The sequence below is a fragment of the Vanacampus margaritifer genome, chromosome 20 (genome assembly GCF_051991255.1).
Source record: "Vanacampus margaritifer isolate UIUO_Vmar chromosome 20, RoL_Vmar_1.0, whole genome shotgun sequence".
NCBI lineage: Eukaryota > Metazoa > Chordata > Actinopteri > Syngnathiformes > Syngnathidae > Vanacampus > Vanacampus margaritifer.
The window spans coordinates 11,500,474-11,518,007 of record NC_135451.1 but is presented as its reverse complement, the minus strand read 5'-3'; the positions used below and the strand labels follow the sequence as shown (position 1 = coordinate 11,518,007).

The 17,534-nt window shown below is 41.0% G+C and overlaps 2 protein-coding genes across 10 annotated transcripts; one reads left to right on the top strand and one right to left on the bottom strand.

Moving 5' to 3' along the window:
• Nucleotides 1–1,162: 1,162 nt before the first annotated feature.
• Nucleotides 1,163–12,785, bottom strand: nktr (natural killer cell triggering receptor). 9 transcript variants are annotated; one of them, XM_077553804.1, is made up of 18 exons: nucleotides 12,656–12,785; nucleotides 11,528–11,605; nucleotides 10,351–10,425; nucleotides 9,851–9,958; nucleotides 9,584–9,628; nucleotides 8,138–8,225; nucleotides 7,349–7,378; nucleotides 7,111–7,256; nucleotides 5,794–6,013; nucleotides 5,536–5,706; nucleotides 5,356–5,443; nucleotides 5,125–5,273; nucleotides 2,568–5,045; nucleotides 2,408–2,485; nucleotides 2,265–2,324; nucleotides 1,931–2,032; nucleotides 1,782–1,799; nucleotides 1,163–1,597 (listed from the first exon to the last, which is right to left on the bottom strand). In XM_077553804.1, the coding sequence occupies exons 2-18, from the start codon at nucleotides 11,583–11,585 to the stop codon at nucleotides 1,528–1,530; spliced, it is 3,984 nt and encodes a 1,327-aa protein (XP_077409930.1). In that variant the 5' UTR covers nucleotides 11,586–11,605; nucleotides 12,656–12,785; the 3' UTR covers nucleotides 1,163–1,527. The 9 variants fall into 9 exon arrangements, with proteins under 9 accessions (XP_077409930.1, XP_077409929.1, XP_077409934.1 ...); XM_077553803.1 differs by having other exon boundaries at nucleotides 12,616–12,752; XM_077553809.1 differs by having other exon boundaries at nucleotides 1,490–1,597; nucleotides 1,901–2,032; nucleotides 12,616–12,752.
• On the top strand, nucleotides 12,773–17,040 carry sec22c (SEC22 homolog C, vesicle trafficking protein). Its single transcript, XM_077553818.1, has 7 exons — nucleotides 12,773–13,012; nucleotides 13,790–13,992; nucleotides 14,212–14,375; nucleotides 15,224–15,403; nucleotides 15,473–15,591; nucleotides 15,662–15,727; nucleotides 15,799–17,040. Exons 2-7 carry the CDS (start codon nucleotides 13,811–13,813, stop codon nucleotides 15,997–15,999), a joined length of 912 nt encoding a protein of 303 aa, XP_077409944.1. The 5' UTR covers nucleotides 12,773–13,012; nucleotides 13,790–13,810; the 3' UTR covers nucleotides 16,000–17,040.
• Nucleotides 17,041–17,534: the final 494 nt, after the last annotated feature.

Below are 17,534 nucleotides of genomic sequence, written 5' to 3'. Positions count from 1 at the left end.
AAAAACGTTATATATATATATATATATATATGTTTGTATTATTATTAATATATATTTCTGCTCCCTTAGGTAAAGATAATAGATAGGGTGGTGTTTAAAAAATAAATACAATAAAAGTAACCATTGCTCTGTGCATCAACAAATCTGAGATATGTACTGCGATGCACCACACTTTGCCCTCATATTATTTGCTACAATACAATGGTTTCTAAGAGACTGAACTCCAGTGATATTCATAATAAAAATACTTAGAAAGCCCCAACTTTACGTCAGGCGGTGGTAGCACCTTTAAAATATCCAGTGTTAAAAATAACTACGGGTTATTTTTAACCCAGCAGTTTTAAGGGCATAGTTGAGATAAAGCAATGCAAAACAAAGAAAATTATTTTAAAAAAAATATCCAATTGGTAGCCTTTAGAGTCGCAACGATTATTTGGCAACTGATCATTTATCAAAACATTTTTAGACTTCAAATTTCCCAAATCCTCATAATTCCAGCCTCTCACCAGTCTGTAGTGTCAAACTTTCTTTATGAAAGCAGATGTATCTTTGTTTTAAACCAATATAAGACATTTTCAAACATCTAATTTTCTCTTGGAAACAATTTAACAAAAACATTGGAAACTAAAGAAATGTTATTTATTTTTTTAAATCACTCGGTCTAATGGTTACAAATATTTAATTCCTTCAACTTCATTATGAGAATTGTCACCTGTTCAATTTCCTGTGATTTCAGGACCAAGGCTGCTCTTTCTAGCCATGATCCCACTGAAGAGGATCATTTACTCCCAGTATTTACTCCAAGAACCTAAGGGAGCAACAATCACGTCAGCTCTGGACCAGTCTGTGCAAATGCCAAACACTCTAAAGTAAGATATACGATAGTAGCAAGTTTTTTTTTTTTTTGCATAATTATAAATTGTACAGCTTACGCTAACACATTAATTAGGACAGGCCTAACAGCAACTTCAATGATTTGAAAACCCAACCTGTAGTAGTTGCTATCCTAAGCATTTCATCACAAAACATATTTGTTAATAGTAACCACAAAAAAATACACTTACCAATGAAACCTCCATGGTGGAAAATGACGAAATGCATAAAATGGTCTTGTATTGCCGGCCTCCAACCACTAGGGGGCAGCATTGGACAGTTTAGGAACTCACGAGCAATGGTGGTATTTATTGAGTAGTCGTGATACAGTCATCCAAACAACAAGGTCAATTAAAATTGCAAACCAATCCGAACACATGACAACTGGAACAAAGTAAAAATGTCACTAACAAAGAAAACAATAACATTTATGATAAACATCTTCCCAGAAGTATGATAACCATACAAAAATGGTCTATAATTGGGCAATTCTTGGCTGGTCTTATGTACAGTACATTCTTCTTGATGTATTACTACATTCATCTCCGAGCATGTATAACACTATGCAAAATGGCATAAAATCCTCTGTTCCTCTTTAGAGCTTTAATAACTGGCCTGTAACAGAGAATGATGGGTTGTTGATGATGGTCCGTCTCAGCTGTAGCGGCTGCTCCGACTGCGACTCCGGCGTCTGGACGAACTGCGACTGGACGAGCGTGACGACCTGCGCAGTGTTAACGGCACATTTTTAATAAAAAATGGGCTGACTTTGTTGGGGGTATTTTTTTTGATAAGCATGTCACATAAGACACATATACTTGTAAAGAGTAAAAAAATAAAAATCTAGGATATGTTTCCTTTAAAACATTATTTTTTAGCATTATTATAAAATTGCATCCTAACAATACCTTATTCCATCCCTGCTTCTGGTAAAAAAAGAAAAAGAAAAAAAAAAGATACATTTTTACAACACAAATTGATATCCATTTGGTTTCTATTTCCAAGCTGTAATTAGCGAGTGTGTCACCTTTGTTTGAGGGAGTTTTCATCTCCTTACCGAGATCTGCGGTCTGAACTTCGGTAACTGTCGCTTCTGCGGCGCCCTCGCCTCCGGCTCCCACTACGACTCCGACTGGAATAGCTGTCAGAGGAGACGGACCTTTGGGGAAAGATCCCACGTCACGTCATTATTTGGAATTCTCTAGTCGGGTTATAAAGTAGATGGATGAGCCTTTTTGGCAATTGAGTGTTTTTTTTTTAAAGCCCATTTTGATATCTCAGTGTCCACCACTAACTAACACAAACGCAATAGTCATGGCATAGTTAAATATTTGCATGAAAAACATTTGTAGTCCCTTCATATAAATGAATCGAATAAACGTGTAACGTACCGGGATCTCCTACGGTAATTATAGGAGCGACTTCTGGTGTGGCTTCTACTGTATGTCCGGCTGACATGAGGGCACAAAAAGGCACATTTGAAATTTAAAAAAAAACGAAATAACAAATCCTAATTGATGAAATGAGGGCATACCTGTGGCTCCTGTAGCTTCTGTACGTGCTGCTGCGGGACCGCTCGCGCCCGCGTCTCCGCCGACTCCTGCTGTGCCCTCTGAATGTGAACAGCGGTTCATCATTGGCGCTTTCGAGTGCAATTATGTTGACGGATGAATTAAAAGCGTGTTGATTCTAACCTGGAGGAGTCGCTGGAGCTGCGTGATCGACTCCTGGACCTGCTGTAGGAGTGCGACGAGTCTCTGGTGCGGGACCGCTGACTGGAAGCCGAGCGAGACGCCCGGCGAGTGGCGGACCGGGGCTCCCTCGGGGACTCGTCTCTGGTGACTCCTTCCGAGGCGGAGCTTTCCTCGCCGGAGCTCTCCTGGTTCCTGGGCCTCTGGTTGAGCCGCACGGTCTTTCGGACCTCGTCGAAGAGCGATCCCGGTCGGACCCTGTTCTTGCTCTTGATCTCCATTCGCACTCCCTGAGCGTTGGACATCTGGTTTTGGTGAACGTGGGTGTTTTTGGTCACGAGCTGTGTGGCGTTCACGTTCTGCATCAAAGCCGTTCCTTTCAAGGGCCTCCATTTGAAATTAATGACGGTGCCGGTTGGCTTTTCCGTATCTGTGGCGGTGATCGAGGTTTGTTCCAGGCTTTGCTGCTGTGGTTGGGCGCCTTTACTTGCCTTGGCGGGCACATGGGAGGTCGTTTTGGAGTTTTTTTCCGGGATGTTACTGTACGCCGCTGCAGCTTCGACTGTGGTTTCAGTGTCATGTTCAGGAGTGCAGATGTCCATATCATCCATAGAGTTGTCCTCTTTGATGCTGGATGTGTGAGCACTGTTCCTGTTCGATGGCTGATGATGAGGCTCAGCTAGTTTGGTGTTTTTATAATTATATTCTTTCCCCCTCAGCGGAACCCGGTTCTCCTCTCTATTAGGATTCTTGCTGGAAGAGGTTGCATTTGGGTCTTTGTCCCTCTTCACAGCTGCAGCGATTGGACTCCGTTTCTCCCTCTTTGCGTCGTCGTCGTCGTCGTCCTCATCGAATTCCAAAGGCGGCTGCCAATGAAAAGTCTCCTTCAGCTTCTGCCGTTTCTTTTTGGGTCTCTTGCTCTTGTCCTTCACGTGATGGGATCCGCTTTTGCTCTTGTGTTTGCGCTTGCGTTTGGATTTCCGCTTGCTCTTGCGCTTCTCCGGCTGCGCAGCTTTTACCGGGCTGGCCTGCGCCGGGCTGGAAGCGGCAACGGTGGCTTCCGTCGCGTTGGAGGCCAATTTGTAGGTTTCGCGATCCGATTCGGAACTGGCCTCACCTTCCTCTTTTTCTGATAGTGCCCTGGTGGTTATGTTTTCAGGATCGCTGTCAGAATTCCACCCAGTAAGACCAGAACTCTTCTTGTCGGGTATTGGGCCGGATGGCTTTTGATGCTTTGACAGGAAATCCCCGTTGCTTTGGCTCACCTTATCGCTGTCACTGTCCCATCCAGATCTGTTATTCAAGCTATCCACCTGCACTAAACTGTCATTCTTTGTCTCCTCATCCTGAATTCCCCATTGCTCTTTACTTCCCGTTGAGGCCGCTTTATCAGGACTTGGCTCGACGCCTGCTTTTTTCTCAGATAGGGCTTCTTTAGCAGTAGCGGCTGAAATGTATTTCTCCATATTCTTGATCCTCTTCAGAGATCGGTAATACTTTTTCCAGTCTTTGTTGAGGGATTTCTTCTTTTTGTGCCCAGAGTCTGCGGATTCGGAATTGCTGCTGTGGCGGGATCTGGAGCTGGATTTGCTAACACTGCGGCTTCTTGAGCGGCTGTAAGACTTGCTTCTTAAGGATCTGCTGGGCGAGCGCTGGGCGACATTCTTGTCCCTTTCAGAGTCGCCGGGCACGCTTTTCTCCTGGACTGAACTCGGAGCATTCTCTGAGGCTGCTTGTCCCACGGAAGAAACGTTCACTGAAGACACTTGGGCCTTGCTGTTGTGAGTGTGGACGTAGGATGGCTTCCAGGGCTTCTGACCGGGCTTCCAGCGGGAAGGAGGTGGGCTATCGCTGAGTGGGATCACAGGGACGCTCTCTGGGGCTGCGACACTCGCAATTCTGGATGCCGGTGTGTCTTTGTTCTCGGAAAGTTTCCCAGGTATTTGGTTGACGGCGTCTGCTTTCGACTTGGTTTTCTGCTTTCTTGGAGATCTGGATGAACTCTTCTTTCTTTTTGGCGTGAACGACCTGGACCTGTGTCTGGACCTCGATCGAGAATAGGACCTGGACCTCGATCGAGACCGGGAGCGACTTCTAGAGCGGGAGGGGCTTCTGGATCGTGAATAAGAACTGGCCCTTGAGTAAGACCTCGCACGAGATCTGGATCGGGAGTAAGATCGGGAAATAGAGGACCGCCCTCTCGTGTAACGCCGGCTTGAAGAGGAACGAGACTTTGAGCGAGACGTTCTGACTTTGGACCTTCTTGAAGAGGGCGACCTTTCCCCCTCTGACGCAAAAGGCTCTTGACGTTTGCTTTTGGAGCTCCTCTTCTTCCCATGTTTCCGTTTCTTGGCCTTTTTCTTATGTTTGGCTCTTTTCTTCTCTTTTTTAAGTATCCGTGGCGGGCTGGTCCGCTCCGAGCTCCGGCCTGACGAACGCTCCGACGACCTTGACCATGCAGACTCGCTTCTGTTGTCCCATCTGCACAAAGAGCAGTCATTTCAGCCCACAGTCAGAAACACGATAAAAGCTATTTTATGTTTTTATTATGGAATCATACTGGTCTCCTTTGCTCCATCTCTCAACACTCTGAGGCTGATACGCTTGAGTCCGCATCATCTCCTCTTTCCAGTGGGGCGGAGTTTCACTGCTGCCGCGCTCGCCCACCGATGTCGATCGAGATTTAGACCTGGTGGGTGTGTGGTACCTCTGCAGAAAACCCGGAGCAAATTAGCCCAATGCGTTTAATAGCAACTGAAGCTTTTTATAACGATCACATGATTCAACATACAACTGTTCCTCTGCCTCTGATCTTCCGTCCGGACTTTGACACGGCTGGTTTCTGTTCAGCTTCAAGTGTGGGGTCTTGCATTTCAACTCTGGAAAAATCGTGAAAAACAAAAATCCCACTTATATATATATATACAGTAAGCAATTTTGGAAATGAGAATTAAATCTAGTGTTAACTGACGTCTCCACTTTGTTCTCTTGGGCCGGCATGTCCTGCCGCAGCAGGAAACGGTTCTCGGGAACAGGCGGGATCTCCTCTGGACGGACAACGGGCTTTTCCCTCTTCCCGCCGTGGTCCTTCTCCCCTTCCGTATCGGCATCTCCTATGTCTTCTTTAGCCGGCTTGTGAGAGCTTGAATGCATTTTTTTTAAATTTTATTACAAACTCCAGCCAAGCAGTGATGTGTTTCATGCGTCTGAAAAACTTAGATGGTATCACCTTTGTTTGGAAGATTCAAGGTCAACGGTCTTCTCTCCGTTGGACAGCCTCCTCCGCTTTTTGGACCGCTTATATTTGGCGTGTCTCTTGCGCTTGCGATGTTTGGACTTTTCGGAGTCGCTCTCAGAATCCCCGTAAGAAGAGCTTGGAGATGATGAGTCCGAAGAGTTGAGGGAGGAGTCAGCAGAATGGGACGCTCGAATCTTTTTGCCTTCCATAACTGAAAAAAAGAACGCAGACATCTTTCATCACTATCAGGGATGTGATTTGACCAAAGTGAAATTATCTGAAAATTTAGCCGGGGGTCTGGGGGCCGCTGGCACCCAGCTAGGTCCAGGGCAGTGCCCTGGTGGGGGGACAAGGGAGGCGAAGCCCCCCGGAGCTCATGGGTTTTTAAGTACTTTCAATGCACTCACATGACAAAGAAATAGACAAAACAACAGCATAAATTTTCAATGTATATTGAACTATCCCATATAAAATGGCAGTTTTAGTCAACTCAAAATCAGTCACATTCAAAAACATTGGACTGCCTTTGCTTTTAAAAACTATCACTGAGAATATCATCATATCTAACTAATGTGATTACTAAGTTAACACATAAATAATGTTGAAGAGTTCAAATTTCATGAACAAATAATTGTATCATGACCAAATGAAAAGTAACTCATATTAGAGCATACCACAAATGTCTTTGTTATAGCAGAAGATGTTATCTGTCGGAGTCATGTGCATACACAATGAAATACAAAAAAAAAAAAAAAATAAATAAAAAATCAGATTTTTTTTGGGGGGGGGGGGGATAAAAAAAGCGGAATTCCGCGAATTAGCGGAAAAATCACATCCCTGCACTATTTAACAGGTATACTACCAAATACACTTTGACCTGTTGTGTATGTTTTGCGCTCCAGCACCACTAAATGAAAAGCGCTGGTGAGTACAAAAATCAGTCATGGTTGACACATCAGTATGTAGAAGCTCTTTAACTCAAATGACATATTCTTGCTAAAATATTCCTGTTGTCATCCATGTCCTTTCAAATGTAGTGTTTTACAAAGAAAGCGAACAAAAACACAGGTAAAAAAAAAACAGGAGCCTGAATTTGCCGTTCCTAGATACAAAAAGGACTCATAAATGAAGGTATGTCACAAAAAAAAGGTTTTGATGAAATAAGACTGCTGTGAAACCGTTGTTTTTATTACTCCTGACAAAACACGAGTAGCCAACCTACTAGTGGAAAGCCGTTCATTTTTTTTTGTGAGTTAACATACCAATTCAGCAAGGGATCAAATCATGATTTCACAATGTCTGACTTACCGTCATTAGCTGACTTGATGATCAGCTGTCCGCAGTCCACCACCCTGACATCAGCATAGGGCCGGCTTGCCGAATCGGTCTTAAGCCCCTCGATCTTCTTGATCACCTCAAAACCGGAGAGGACGAGGCCGAAGACGACATGCACACTAAAGTATGCAGTAAAGGGAATACAATTAATGTGTGAGTCCCAAACAAAGGTTTATTATTATTATATATATATATTTTTTTTTAAACATACCCATCAAGATGAGGTGCCATTTTGGTTGTGCTGCTGGTGCGAAAGCCAAGCAAGGCGCGGCAATCAGTGGCGAGAGGAGGACCGTAATAAAAAAAAGAGAAAAGGGAGAACAAGAATGAGAACAAAAAGAGAAACTCGAAAGAGCCTGATGTTATTTTACGATGGGAAAAGATACAAAGACCTTTTGCTGAAGGAGATTTGATTACAAATCTATTGTGAATTTAGGCTGTTGAATTCAAATTCAACCTTCACTAGAAGTTTCATTACATTTAAAAGCGAATACGATTTTCAAGAGAATTTTGGTTCAATTCCAGATTTTTTTTTTTTTTTTTTATATTGCGTGTGGAGGTTTCCCCTGTAATAGGTCACCTAAAGCCATTTGTGCCTACTGTTCACATCCAAAGTAACCACTGCAAAAATGTTTGTAAATACAAACTACGACATGGACATAATAGTCAGGAGAGAGAAGAGAAGAGAGAAAAGCACAGCCTTGGAGACACATTACCTTGGAAGGGCAGGATGCTAGAGTTTCTGCAAATTTTACACAAAAAAACGGCAAGAGAAGAAATGTAACACATTTGTGGGTAAAAAAAGGTTTGAATCGATGTTTCTCTGTACTATCATTTCTAAACTACACATAGAGGAGCGAGGGGGTTGTCGATGCCCAAGCAGGTTAAGGGACAAGACAGCAAAAGTGCAACTTATTCAGAAGCAATGATAACAATGTGATATTAAATTTTGTAGTTAGAATGGTGATTTGTGGGTTTGTGGCCAAAGAATGACGCTCACATGAAGAACTGTGAACCGTTGGTGTCTTTCCCGCGATTGGCCATGGACAGCAGAAAGGCGCGGTCGTGTTTGAGAGTGAGATTCTCATCTGTCAGACAAGAGAAAAACAAGAAGGGGGTTTGGGGTGGGCGGGGGGCGGGGGATGTTGTGTGAGGCGTGCGATCCAGTAAAGTGTGCTGAAATAAATACTGGGGCAAAGACAGGAAATGCAACAGAATATAAAAAAGCTAAAGCATCCGTGTCATCCATCAAACCTAGTGAGCGCCTCCACCCATGAGCCCTTCAAAGAAAGTGATTCGAAAACATCTGCTGCGTCACATTTTGGAGATTGCTGTTTATTTACAAATGGAATCAAAATAGCTTCAAAATCAGTATGGGCGGGAAAATACAACTGATTTATCAATGGGGAAGAAACAAGTGTTTGTAAAGGCTTTAGGTGCCATTAGGGTTTTCAAGTAAGTGTGCGGCGCCGACCTTATAAAGGCCACTGAAGCTTTTAACAATGTAACATAAAAAAAAATGTGAGCGGGCCGAGGCGCTGACAAGGGGCAGCTGTGCGTGAACGGACAAGCGCCCCGTCAGGCCCACTCACGGTACAAATATGGTTTGAGGGCAGGTGGTGGTGGTGGTGGAGGGGACAGTGTGGGCATGTGTACATGGGCTTACCTTCTCATTTTTGCAAAAGACCCCTCTACAAATAAAAGAATAATGTTGGAGAATTTTAGGCAAAGAGGATTCAAGAAAGAGAACGCCTACTCTCCATGCTGATTGTTGGTCAAGGAAAGCCCTTAACGGTTGACTATACATAAAACTGCACATGAGAGAGCGGTGACATTAAGGACAGCGGGGAAATTAACGTACACTATCGGTCAAAAGTAGACAATTGTGATAGCTTCGAGATTTTCTTACACGTTCGTATTTGTCAGCAGGGAACGCGTTGTATGTCGTATAGGAAACAGGGAATGAACTCTAGTCCCGTGCAACTAAGCAAGCAATAACAAACGCCATTGATGTTTCTATAGCATAATAATACAAACTGATCAAACTGGTACTGTTGCATTGGTCTGCGTTGTTCATGACCTAAAGCCAAAACTAAAAAGAAAAGATATAAGCTGTTGCATACTACCGAAAAAAAATAAAATAATTGTATTGGGAGTGCTCATTGGTTCTTTTGAAATTGATATTAAAAATCTGCTTCAATTTACACTAAAGAAAGTCCCAAACAGAACTGTGATTTGCGTCTTCCCTCTTGCTTTTGACCGGTAGTGTACACAAGATATTCCACAAATAAAGTGCAAGATATCCAACAAGGGAATTCTTACACACATAAGTTTTAAATGCCCTAATATTTGCATGCGATATTTCTTTCATGCTTATATAGCTTTTGGTTTAAATGAAAGATTTTACGAGATCAAACAGTGTATAGATCATTTGAGAGCCAATTACCTTCAAAGTAGCCACCATAGATGGACTCTCCTCCTCTTCCGGTTCCTGTGAAGTGGTGACATGTTTCAGGATTATTTGCGAAAAAAAATAAATATTTTTTTTTTTTACAAGGATCCCAACACATTTTACAGTTTATCGCAGCATGCTGCTGAAAGCGTGTCCCCCACGTCAACTCAATCATGTTTAAACAAAATTAAAAAAAATAAAAATAAACACTGAGCAGCGCCCAACTCCAAGTGAGCCGACGAAGCCAGAGAGTATCGTCACCTTCGGTGAAGTCGCCGCCCTGAATCATAAAGTTCTTTACAACTCGGTGAAATGTGGAGCCTTTGTAGCACAGCTTTTTCCCTGTTATTTTGCCGGCTCCCCTTTCACCTGCAAGGACAAAATGGGGCACTGTCATTGAGTACACAATCAAAGGCTTGCACAACAGACCTTCTAGTAGTTGTGTTCATGAGGGGGAAGGATGAATTTGAGACGACAAGCCTCCCCACCCCAAAGGTATTGCATTTGAAGAGGACAGAGGGCTGGTTGTTCAAGTTGGGAGTCTTAGGTTGCTAATCTTGCTAGTTTACCTTTTGAGATTGATATTCAGGGTTTTCCCCCCAGTGTTTTCTGGTTTATCATTTTAGCTCTTCAATCAGAAAATATATAGCCAGTTCTCTCTTCTTCTTTTTTTTTTTTTTAGTGTTGTCTGATGAGGGTCATAGGTTAAGATGTTTCCTAAATCATTACTGGTAGATGAAAAAAAATAAATAAATACTCACCAGTGCACAAACAGAGAAAGTTTTTGCTGGTCTTGGGGCAAATGTCAGAAAAAAGTTGAAAGACAATTCGCCCGACTGTAAAACAAAAGAAAATAAGAAGAGACTAATCAGTTTCGGAAAAGCTGTAATGTTAGGACTCTTCTAGACAGGAGTCCCTTTCGCGTCAAGGCCAGCTTTTAATGGTGGCTCTGTAAAAGTAGGTATGAAGAACATCTGATATTCACTCTGTGCGGGATGCAGGGTGTATGTAAGCACGCTCTAATAGTTTTGCATCTTTCATTATTGTTAGTTTTTATTTCGTTTTTATTTCGTTTTTTTTTTAATTCAGTAAGCTTGATTTAGTTTTTTAGAACACGTTTGTAAGAGATTTTTTTAGTTGGCCTTGAAAAACACAAAACATGATTACACACAACACCTGTAGGGACGTTGACAAATGAAAGACACTGTTACAAGTATTTTAGTCCCTCCCGAGCAAGAAAAACATTTTTAGCCCGAGGTGAATAAACTGGTCTTGTTAGTACATTCATACGGATAATAGCAGAAATGACAGCCGGGAGCAGTGATGCTGGAGCTATCATGCAAAATTTTAATGGTGAATCCAGCAAATGGCCTACTTCCTGTTCAATTTTGGACATGGGTTCTTGAGACTTTTTTGGCATCCTGTCTTGATCCACTGAATTTCGGGTTGACCGATGAGATTGGTGTCAGGGGCTGATCCCCCCCCCCCCCCAAACTTCTAACTTCGCTCACCCTTTTTCTTTATTGATCGTCCAAATAATAATCAAACTTTGATATCACGATAGACCCGAAATAGATGACAATTAAACATCAACCACCTGTTTCAGACTGGGGCGCATTTGGTAAAATTCCCTAGTCAGAGTTTATCCAAGTACAAGCACTGGCATTTTTCTAAAAGGGCTGCTTCAAATCAAAATAAAAAATACTTCCTGTTCAATTTCAGATATGTGTTTTTGGGGGGGACTTGCATGAAGTTTTGGACCCCGGGCATAAGATATATACTCATTAGGTCACATAAAATGTATCCGTTTTCTGAGACTGAGGGGAACAATAAACTCAACAACTCCTAACCAGACGAATGCAATAGTGAGAAAATGGGTGATGACAAAAATAACCTTCATGAAACTAAACTCATTTGACAGCCATACAAAGATCTTACCTGGCTCCCGATTGAGCTCCACATCAAAGTAACACTGAGGCCGATCTTTCACCCCCATTGTAGTCAAATCCCGGTGACCTAAAATGTTGCGAAAACAAAAATGAAAATATAAAAATGCTCGTGTGCATTCAAATTTGTCCGTGTTAGTGGATAGAGAACAGCTTCAAAAATGTGACCGAGAGTGAAGCGGAGGTGGTTGTGGCAGATGGGAGGAGGAAAGATGATGATGCCTAGAGAGAGGGCCGGATTTACACTGCATGCGCCTTGAGAGAGCATAAGGTTTGCCACAGGAAATTATCCAATGTCACCTAATTGGTCCCAAAAACATTTACTACAACTTATGTATTTTTGTTATTCTATTTTATACCAGCAATATAAAGTAACAAACAGAACAATTTTACTGTATACTCTTCCATGATGGCAGAAAGTAAAGTTGAACTGTGTATCCACCTGTTGTAATTCATACACCGGGATAATAGCTTTGTATTGAACTTAACAGGCCAGATTTCACACTGAGTAAGTAAATTGTAAGAAAAATTATCATTTCAGTAAATATAGTGACATTTTTTATTGTTGTTTTGCCTTCTAATGTTAAGATGTGATTTGGCTCATGAAAATGTAAGGAAACACTGATGCATACTACAGACAAAAAACGCACTCGAGCGGCCAATAACTTAATGCAATGTATTAATAGCTAAAACACATTGCGTGTTCCTCATCACACAATCCTTCTATTAATAGTAAACAATAAGCCTCCATTTTAGAATGAACACACACACAGCCATGAACGCTACAAATACGAGATTATCAGGCCAAACCAACAAGTGCTGCGCTTTTATTTACCATTTTAACGTCACCTGAAATTCCACAATCACGACACAAGAATGTTTTACAAATCTGTCGACACTGTATAAATTCCAGTCACTTACGACTAATAAATGTTAACACGAGCGAAAGCTAATCGACCGTTCGAAACGACTGCTACGCGAGGGAATGCTAACTAGCCTAGCGTCTATTTTTGTATCTCCCAAGACAACGTGGTAGTTCAAAATGCACATTTAGAATGTTTTAAATAGTAGCGCGCAAACCTGTGTAGCACTTGCTAGCTCAATTATCAGCTATAGTCACCGTTGGAAGGAGCTTGCGCTAACTCGTTAGCAAGTGATGTTACGTCTGAGGAGCTTCCGGCCGAACAAGCTGAACGAAATTAACGTTTGTCCCTCGCGATTCGCCGTAGTGCGTAGTTATTTGTTGTGCTAGCTTCTGCTTGGCTGCCTAGCCTGTTAGCTTCTACATGTAATAACAGGTTTATCGAGGATTCTAGTTCGAATTGTGGTTATTGTAAAAAAGAAAAAAAGGAAAAAAAGTTCACATTTATCGACATAACTCGGGTTATCCTGGCGCTGTGCTACATTAAAACTGTGGCGTAGTCAGCTATGTAAGCTAACTGGCAAAGTGCACAATGAAAGCCTTTATTATCATGAGGTAAGGTGCAACTTTGCTCCATTTATTTCAGTAGCTTGCACAAAACTTGTGCAGAAATAACATTATAAATACCACCACATTGGTAAAGACGCAAAACTGATTAAATGTGTTGGATTGTTTTGAATTCTGATGGAGTTTTACTGTTATTATTGGTCTATTATTAGCTGAAGAGGCTGTAATCTGCGGTGTAAGGATATGCAGGGCCTCTTGAGTATTCTGACAGTTAAAGGACACACATTGGTAATTTTTACAACAAAATACAAGTCCAACTTTCCTTTGCCAATTTCTATTAAAATACAAATTGCATATCGATATGATGATTGAAATCTACATATTTTCTATTTGTTGTTTATTTACTTTTTACTTGTTTACTCTGTATATATTTTTTTTGTTAAATGCATTTCATTTGTTATTTTTAAGACTTGTGAAGCTCTCATGCTTTCTGATTGAAATCAAGTCCATATTTTTTCTATTATTATAACATTACGCAGTATATTAGGTATCTATTTTTTAAACGTATTTCTTTTTTTTCTCTTTGAAAAAATTGTGCATGTTATTTTATATGCATTACAAAATTGTGTAGTTTTAGAAGTTTTCAAAAGGTCACCATGGCAGTAACCTGTTTCCCCATTTTTACTTGTAGTTATAGTTATATATTGTTTTAATGCTTAAAATTATTATTATTATTTTTTTATTATTGTTAATGTATTTTAAAATGATTATTTTAGATGACCTTTACTCTTTTCGGTGTTGTCTTTTCTTTTCACACCGATGCAGACAGAGAAGTACTCATGGATCATGTCTCTGATCCTGTTTGCCTTCGTGGTGCGAGTGAGGGATGGACTCCCTCTGTCCGCCTCCACCGACTTTGAGCACAACCGAGAGCTGCAGGAGAGGAAGCAGCAGCTCAAGACCATCAGCAAGGCACTGGCCCTCTTCCCAGAAAGATTTGCAGTCAAGGGCCAAGAGCTCAATATATAGTAAGGCGACCCGGTCAAAAGCCAAAATAACTGGGAAATTGCTCTAAAAATACTGTCTCACTGCAAACGGAAAAAACTGCGACCCCTGGTGTTTTTATGAAGACCCAGATTGCTCTGGCTACTATAATTCTAATAATACAAACAGAAAAAACAACCTGTCAAAAAGCGGAACTTTTGTTGACGAAACACCTTGTTGTTGTGCTCCTGTTACATGTTCAGCTTGGTGTCTTCAGAAGGCGTGTCCTACATGAGCGTGTGCCACTGCAGCATTCCCACCGCGATGGCCTTCTGTTTCCTGGAAGACCTGCGCTGGGAATTCACAGCCTGCTACAATCACAGCGTTGTGTCGCTGGCAGACAGACCGTATCCGTTTTTGGAATTTGGCAAGTTTGGAAGAGAAATTGAGGCTTTGTGTTTGCTGTATTTGGCAATTCTATTGTGAGGAAAGACCTTCTTCAAAGCTGATCAAACAAAATAAAATATTTACTTCTTTATTGGAGGTTATGTTTGCAGCCATTAAACCTGACTTGACAAATAAGTTAAATTAAATAATATAAATTTGGGGTATTTTGCAATTTAGTTTTTAATACATGTAGAAATTTCATTTAATCTAAATATTTTTTATAAAAAATGTTTTACACCTTATAGTTCACATACATTCAATCGAATTTCTTTTTTTTTTCCAGTGAAAGGCAAGTATTTTTTATTTATTTTTTATTTATTTTTTACTAATGCTCCCTTCGCTCCTGGCTATTTTACTGGATTTTGACTAATTTTGCAAGGCCCACAGAATATTGTGTTGTATTGCTATAAAACATGGAACCTACCAAAAGAAAGTTTAGAGTCTTCATTTAATCAGGAAAAAAAGTAAATTCTATCTGTTTACGTTTTAGAGCAAATAGCATTAGAATATAGCTAAGTTTCATCATTATTCACAAATCTGTTCAAAACACTGGGGGAAATAGCTTTTTTTGCAACATGGCCCTAGTTGATCTCTTATACTCTGCTGCCACCTGCTGGCCGCTTTTTGTAAAAACTACCATTGCTTTAAGCAACCTCTTTAGGTCAGAGGCTGCATCAACGCCTTCTGTATGCTCCAGCATTAAAAATATATATTTTTTAAAAACGTATAAATAATTTTTTGGGACCATGGCAATATTTAAAATAGAACGTTTTTGGAAGCAAATGGAGTTAATAATCATTCTTCACATTTTCCCTGTGTGCCACACAGACTGCACAATTCAGAAGCTGAAACAGCAGTACAACCACAAGGGCGGGCCGGCCCTACAGGTCACCTTGGCGGAGGTCCAGGATGACCTGAGGCTCCGCCCGCCACAGTTTCTTACCCTGGAGGAGGTCGAGCTCAGTAATGGCTCCGCAAATGGCCACGTGGAGCAATCGGCTGCTTCTGGTTTGCTCCCTCACCACTGCTATACATCCAGTTGCTGGAGTATTTTATGATTTATGATTCCTTTCCCAGGACAGAGTATCAAACTGGAACCAGTGAGCGCCACTGGCATCCTTTCGCTGGTCCTCAACATCATGTGTGCGTCGTTGAACGTCATACGAGGCGTGCACCTCATAGAATACACATTCCAGGTATTAGCCAGTTCCCGACTGCAGTTTTTATACTGGGCCGAATAAGCAAAATGCGTTTTTCTTGTCACAGGATGACTACGACGGCGCGTGGAACGTCGTGGCATTCCTTGTGGCATTCCTCTGCTGCCTGCTTCAGGTAAACGCACTTCATGTCACATCTCCAAACTGTCCCTGAAGCACCTTTTCCCCCCTCCTGGTCCGGCGCAGTGCCACCTGTACGTCTTCCACTCTCGCCTAAAAGCAGCCAAATCCTTCGCCCTGCTGTGCGCCATCGTCCTATGCAACGTCTTCCTGCGCGGACGGAGGAACGCCTGGCAGATCGCCTTCCACGTGGGCGTGGCCTCGCTGTCCACCGCGCTCATCCTCCGACGTAAAGTCCAAGACAGGAGCGACGACTGCGGGGTTTGATCAGTCAATCCATTTTGTATTGCACTTTGTTTACTTTTTATACGGCGGATGCTTCTTGACTTTTAAAGTGTGAGACCCAAATGAGTCATTCGGACCCAACCGTGCAAATATACAAAATATAACGCCAGAACATTAACATATGCTGTACATAAACAGCATAGAGAACACATTTTTTATTGGAAAAGCCTGTGCTTGGAATTTTCTGTGTGTAAAATTTGGTGTTTGGTAGACATGTCTGTCATAACACGATGCGTCAAAACGTCTGAAGGAAGCATGCCGGAAATTGAACTAAAAATTGGCCATTTTAGTGGGTAAGTAAGATTTGATGAATTCACACATAATGGCTGCTTCGAACCAAAATAGTCGATTTGTTGAGAGTTTTTTGTGCATCCTGTTATAATAAACATGTTCACACAATTTTTTGTCAATCAGTGAATCTTGTGCCAGGGGCTAATTTTTTTTATGACTGGGGCGTTGTTAAGTGAGTTTTGGGGTTTGTGAGCACTGATTTGAAGGGTTGAATCTTATTTCATTTTTCTTAATGTTGCTTTTTTTGTACATGTATGATAATTGCTGCATATCAGTACCCAGCTTCCAATTAGTTTTTTTTTAATTCCGTATTGAAGTTCATAACCTGGCTACACTAAAAATATACAATAGATCATACCATTATGATCTTTGATGAAAAATGTTAAACTGAGGCACATGTAATTTAAATAAATCTTGAATTGATGATTTTTTACCTAATCTGTCCTTTACACAAAGCAGTGGCAGCTATTTTTGATGAAATTATAATATTTTTAGATACATCAGAGTTAAATTGCATCATGTCCGTCCGCCCATCCACATTGTTGACAGGTACTGGTAATAGAAAGATTTCTAAACTTTTACATTTGTTTATTGTTCTATTAAGAATTGGGGACGATTTACCACTAATAAGTGCCACATATGTTAATTGTTTCAGGGTTTCATTTTATTTATTTGTTGCTGTGGCTTAACTGACATGTCATCAATAAATTATCTTTTATTTTTGTCTTCCTACTGGTCAATATTTCATTGAATTAAATAGTTCAGACATTAACTTTTCATTATTTTAGTTATTGCAATACATGAGATAACCAATTTAATAAAACAAGGACGAAATGTGCATAGGCATTTTTTATGTTAGTAATATTTGATTTTCAATAGATAAGCATCAATGAATACAGGCTGCAAAATTGTTTATTGGAATTATTTTATTTACAAAAATATAAAAGACAAATACAGAGGGACACTTGACTCATTGAGCCATTTCCAACAAAAGTTTTTAAAAAGTTAATATTTTGTCCAGAATGAATTTGATAAGTTCATTATTTTTAATGTTACATGTACAATTAATACATTTTTAAAAATTAACTTGTTGTCGACTGAAGATGACATCACCTGTACTGAAAGGATTAGGTAACGACCAATCACGGCTCCCCTGTTTTCTGGGTGTGGTCAGTAAACTGAGCCATGATTGGTCTATTTCTTCAGTACAGGTGATGTCATCTTCA

What these genes read in the sequence shown, in the direction of transcription:
- sec22c (XM_077553818.1), top strand. Translation starts at nt 13,811, where the DNA reads ATGTCTCTGATCCTGTTTGCCTTCGTGGTGCGAGTGAGGGATGGACTC. An exon ending in GGCCAAGAGCTCAATATATA is followed by an intron (nt 13,993 to 14,211) that starts GTAAGGCGACCC and finishes TTACATGTTCAG; the next exon opens with CTTGGTGTCTTCAGAAGGCG. An exon ending in TCATAGAATACACATTCCAG is followed by an intron (nt 15,592 to 15,661) that starts GTATTAGCCAGT and finishes TTCTTGTCACAG; the next exon opens with GATGACTACGACGGCGCGTG.
- nktr (XM_077553804.1), bottom strand. Translation starts at nt 11,585, where the DNA reads ATGGGGGTGAAAGATCGGCCTCAGTGTTACTTTGATGTGGAGCTCAAT. An exon ending in ATGGCACCTCATCTTGATGG is followed by an intron (nt 7,257 to 7,348) that starts GTATGTTTAAAA and finishes TGCATACTTTAG; the next exon opens with TGTGCATGTCGTCTTCGGCC. An exon ending in AGAAGCTACAGGAGCCACAG is followed by an intron (nt 2,325 to 2,407) that starts GTATGCCCTCAT and finishes CCCTCATGTCAG; the next exon opens with CCGGACATACAGTAGAAGCC.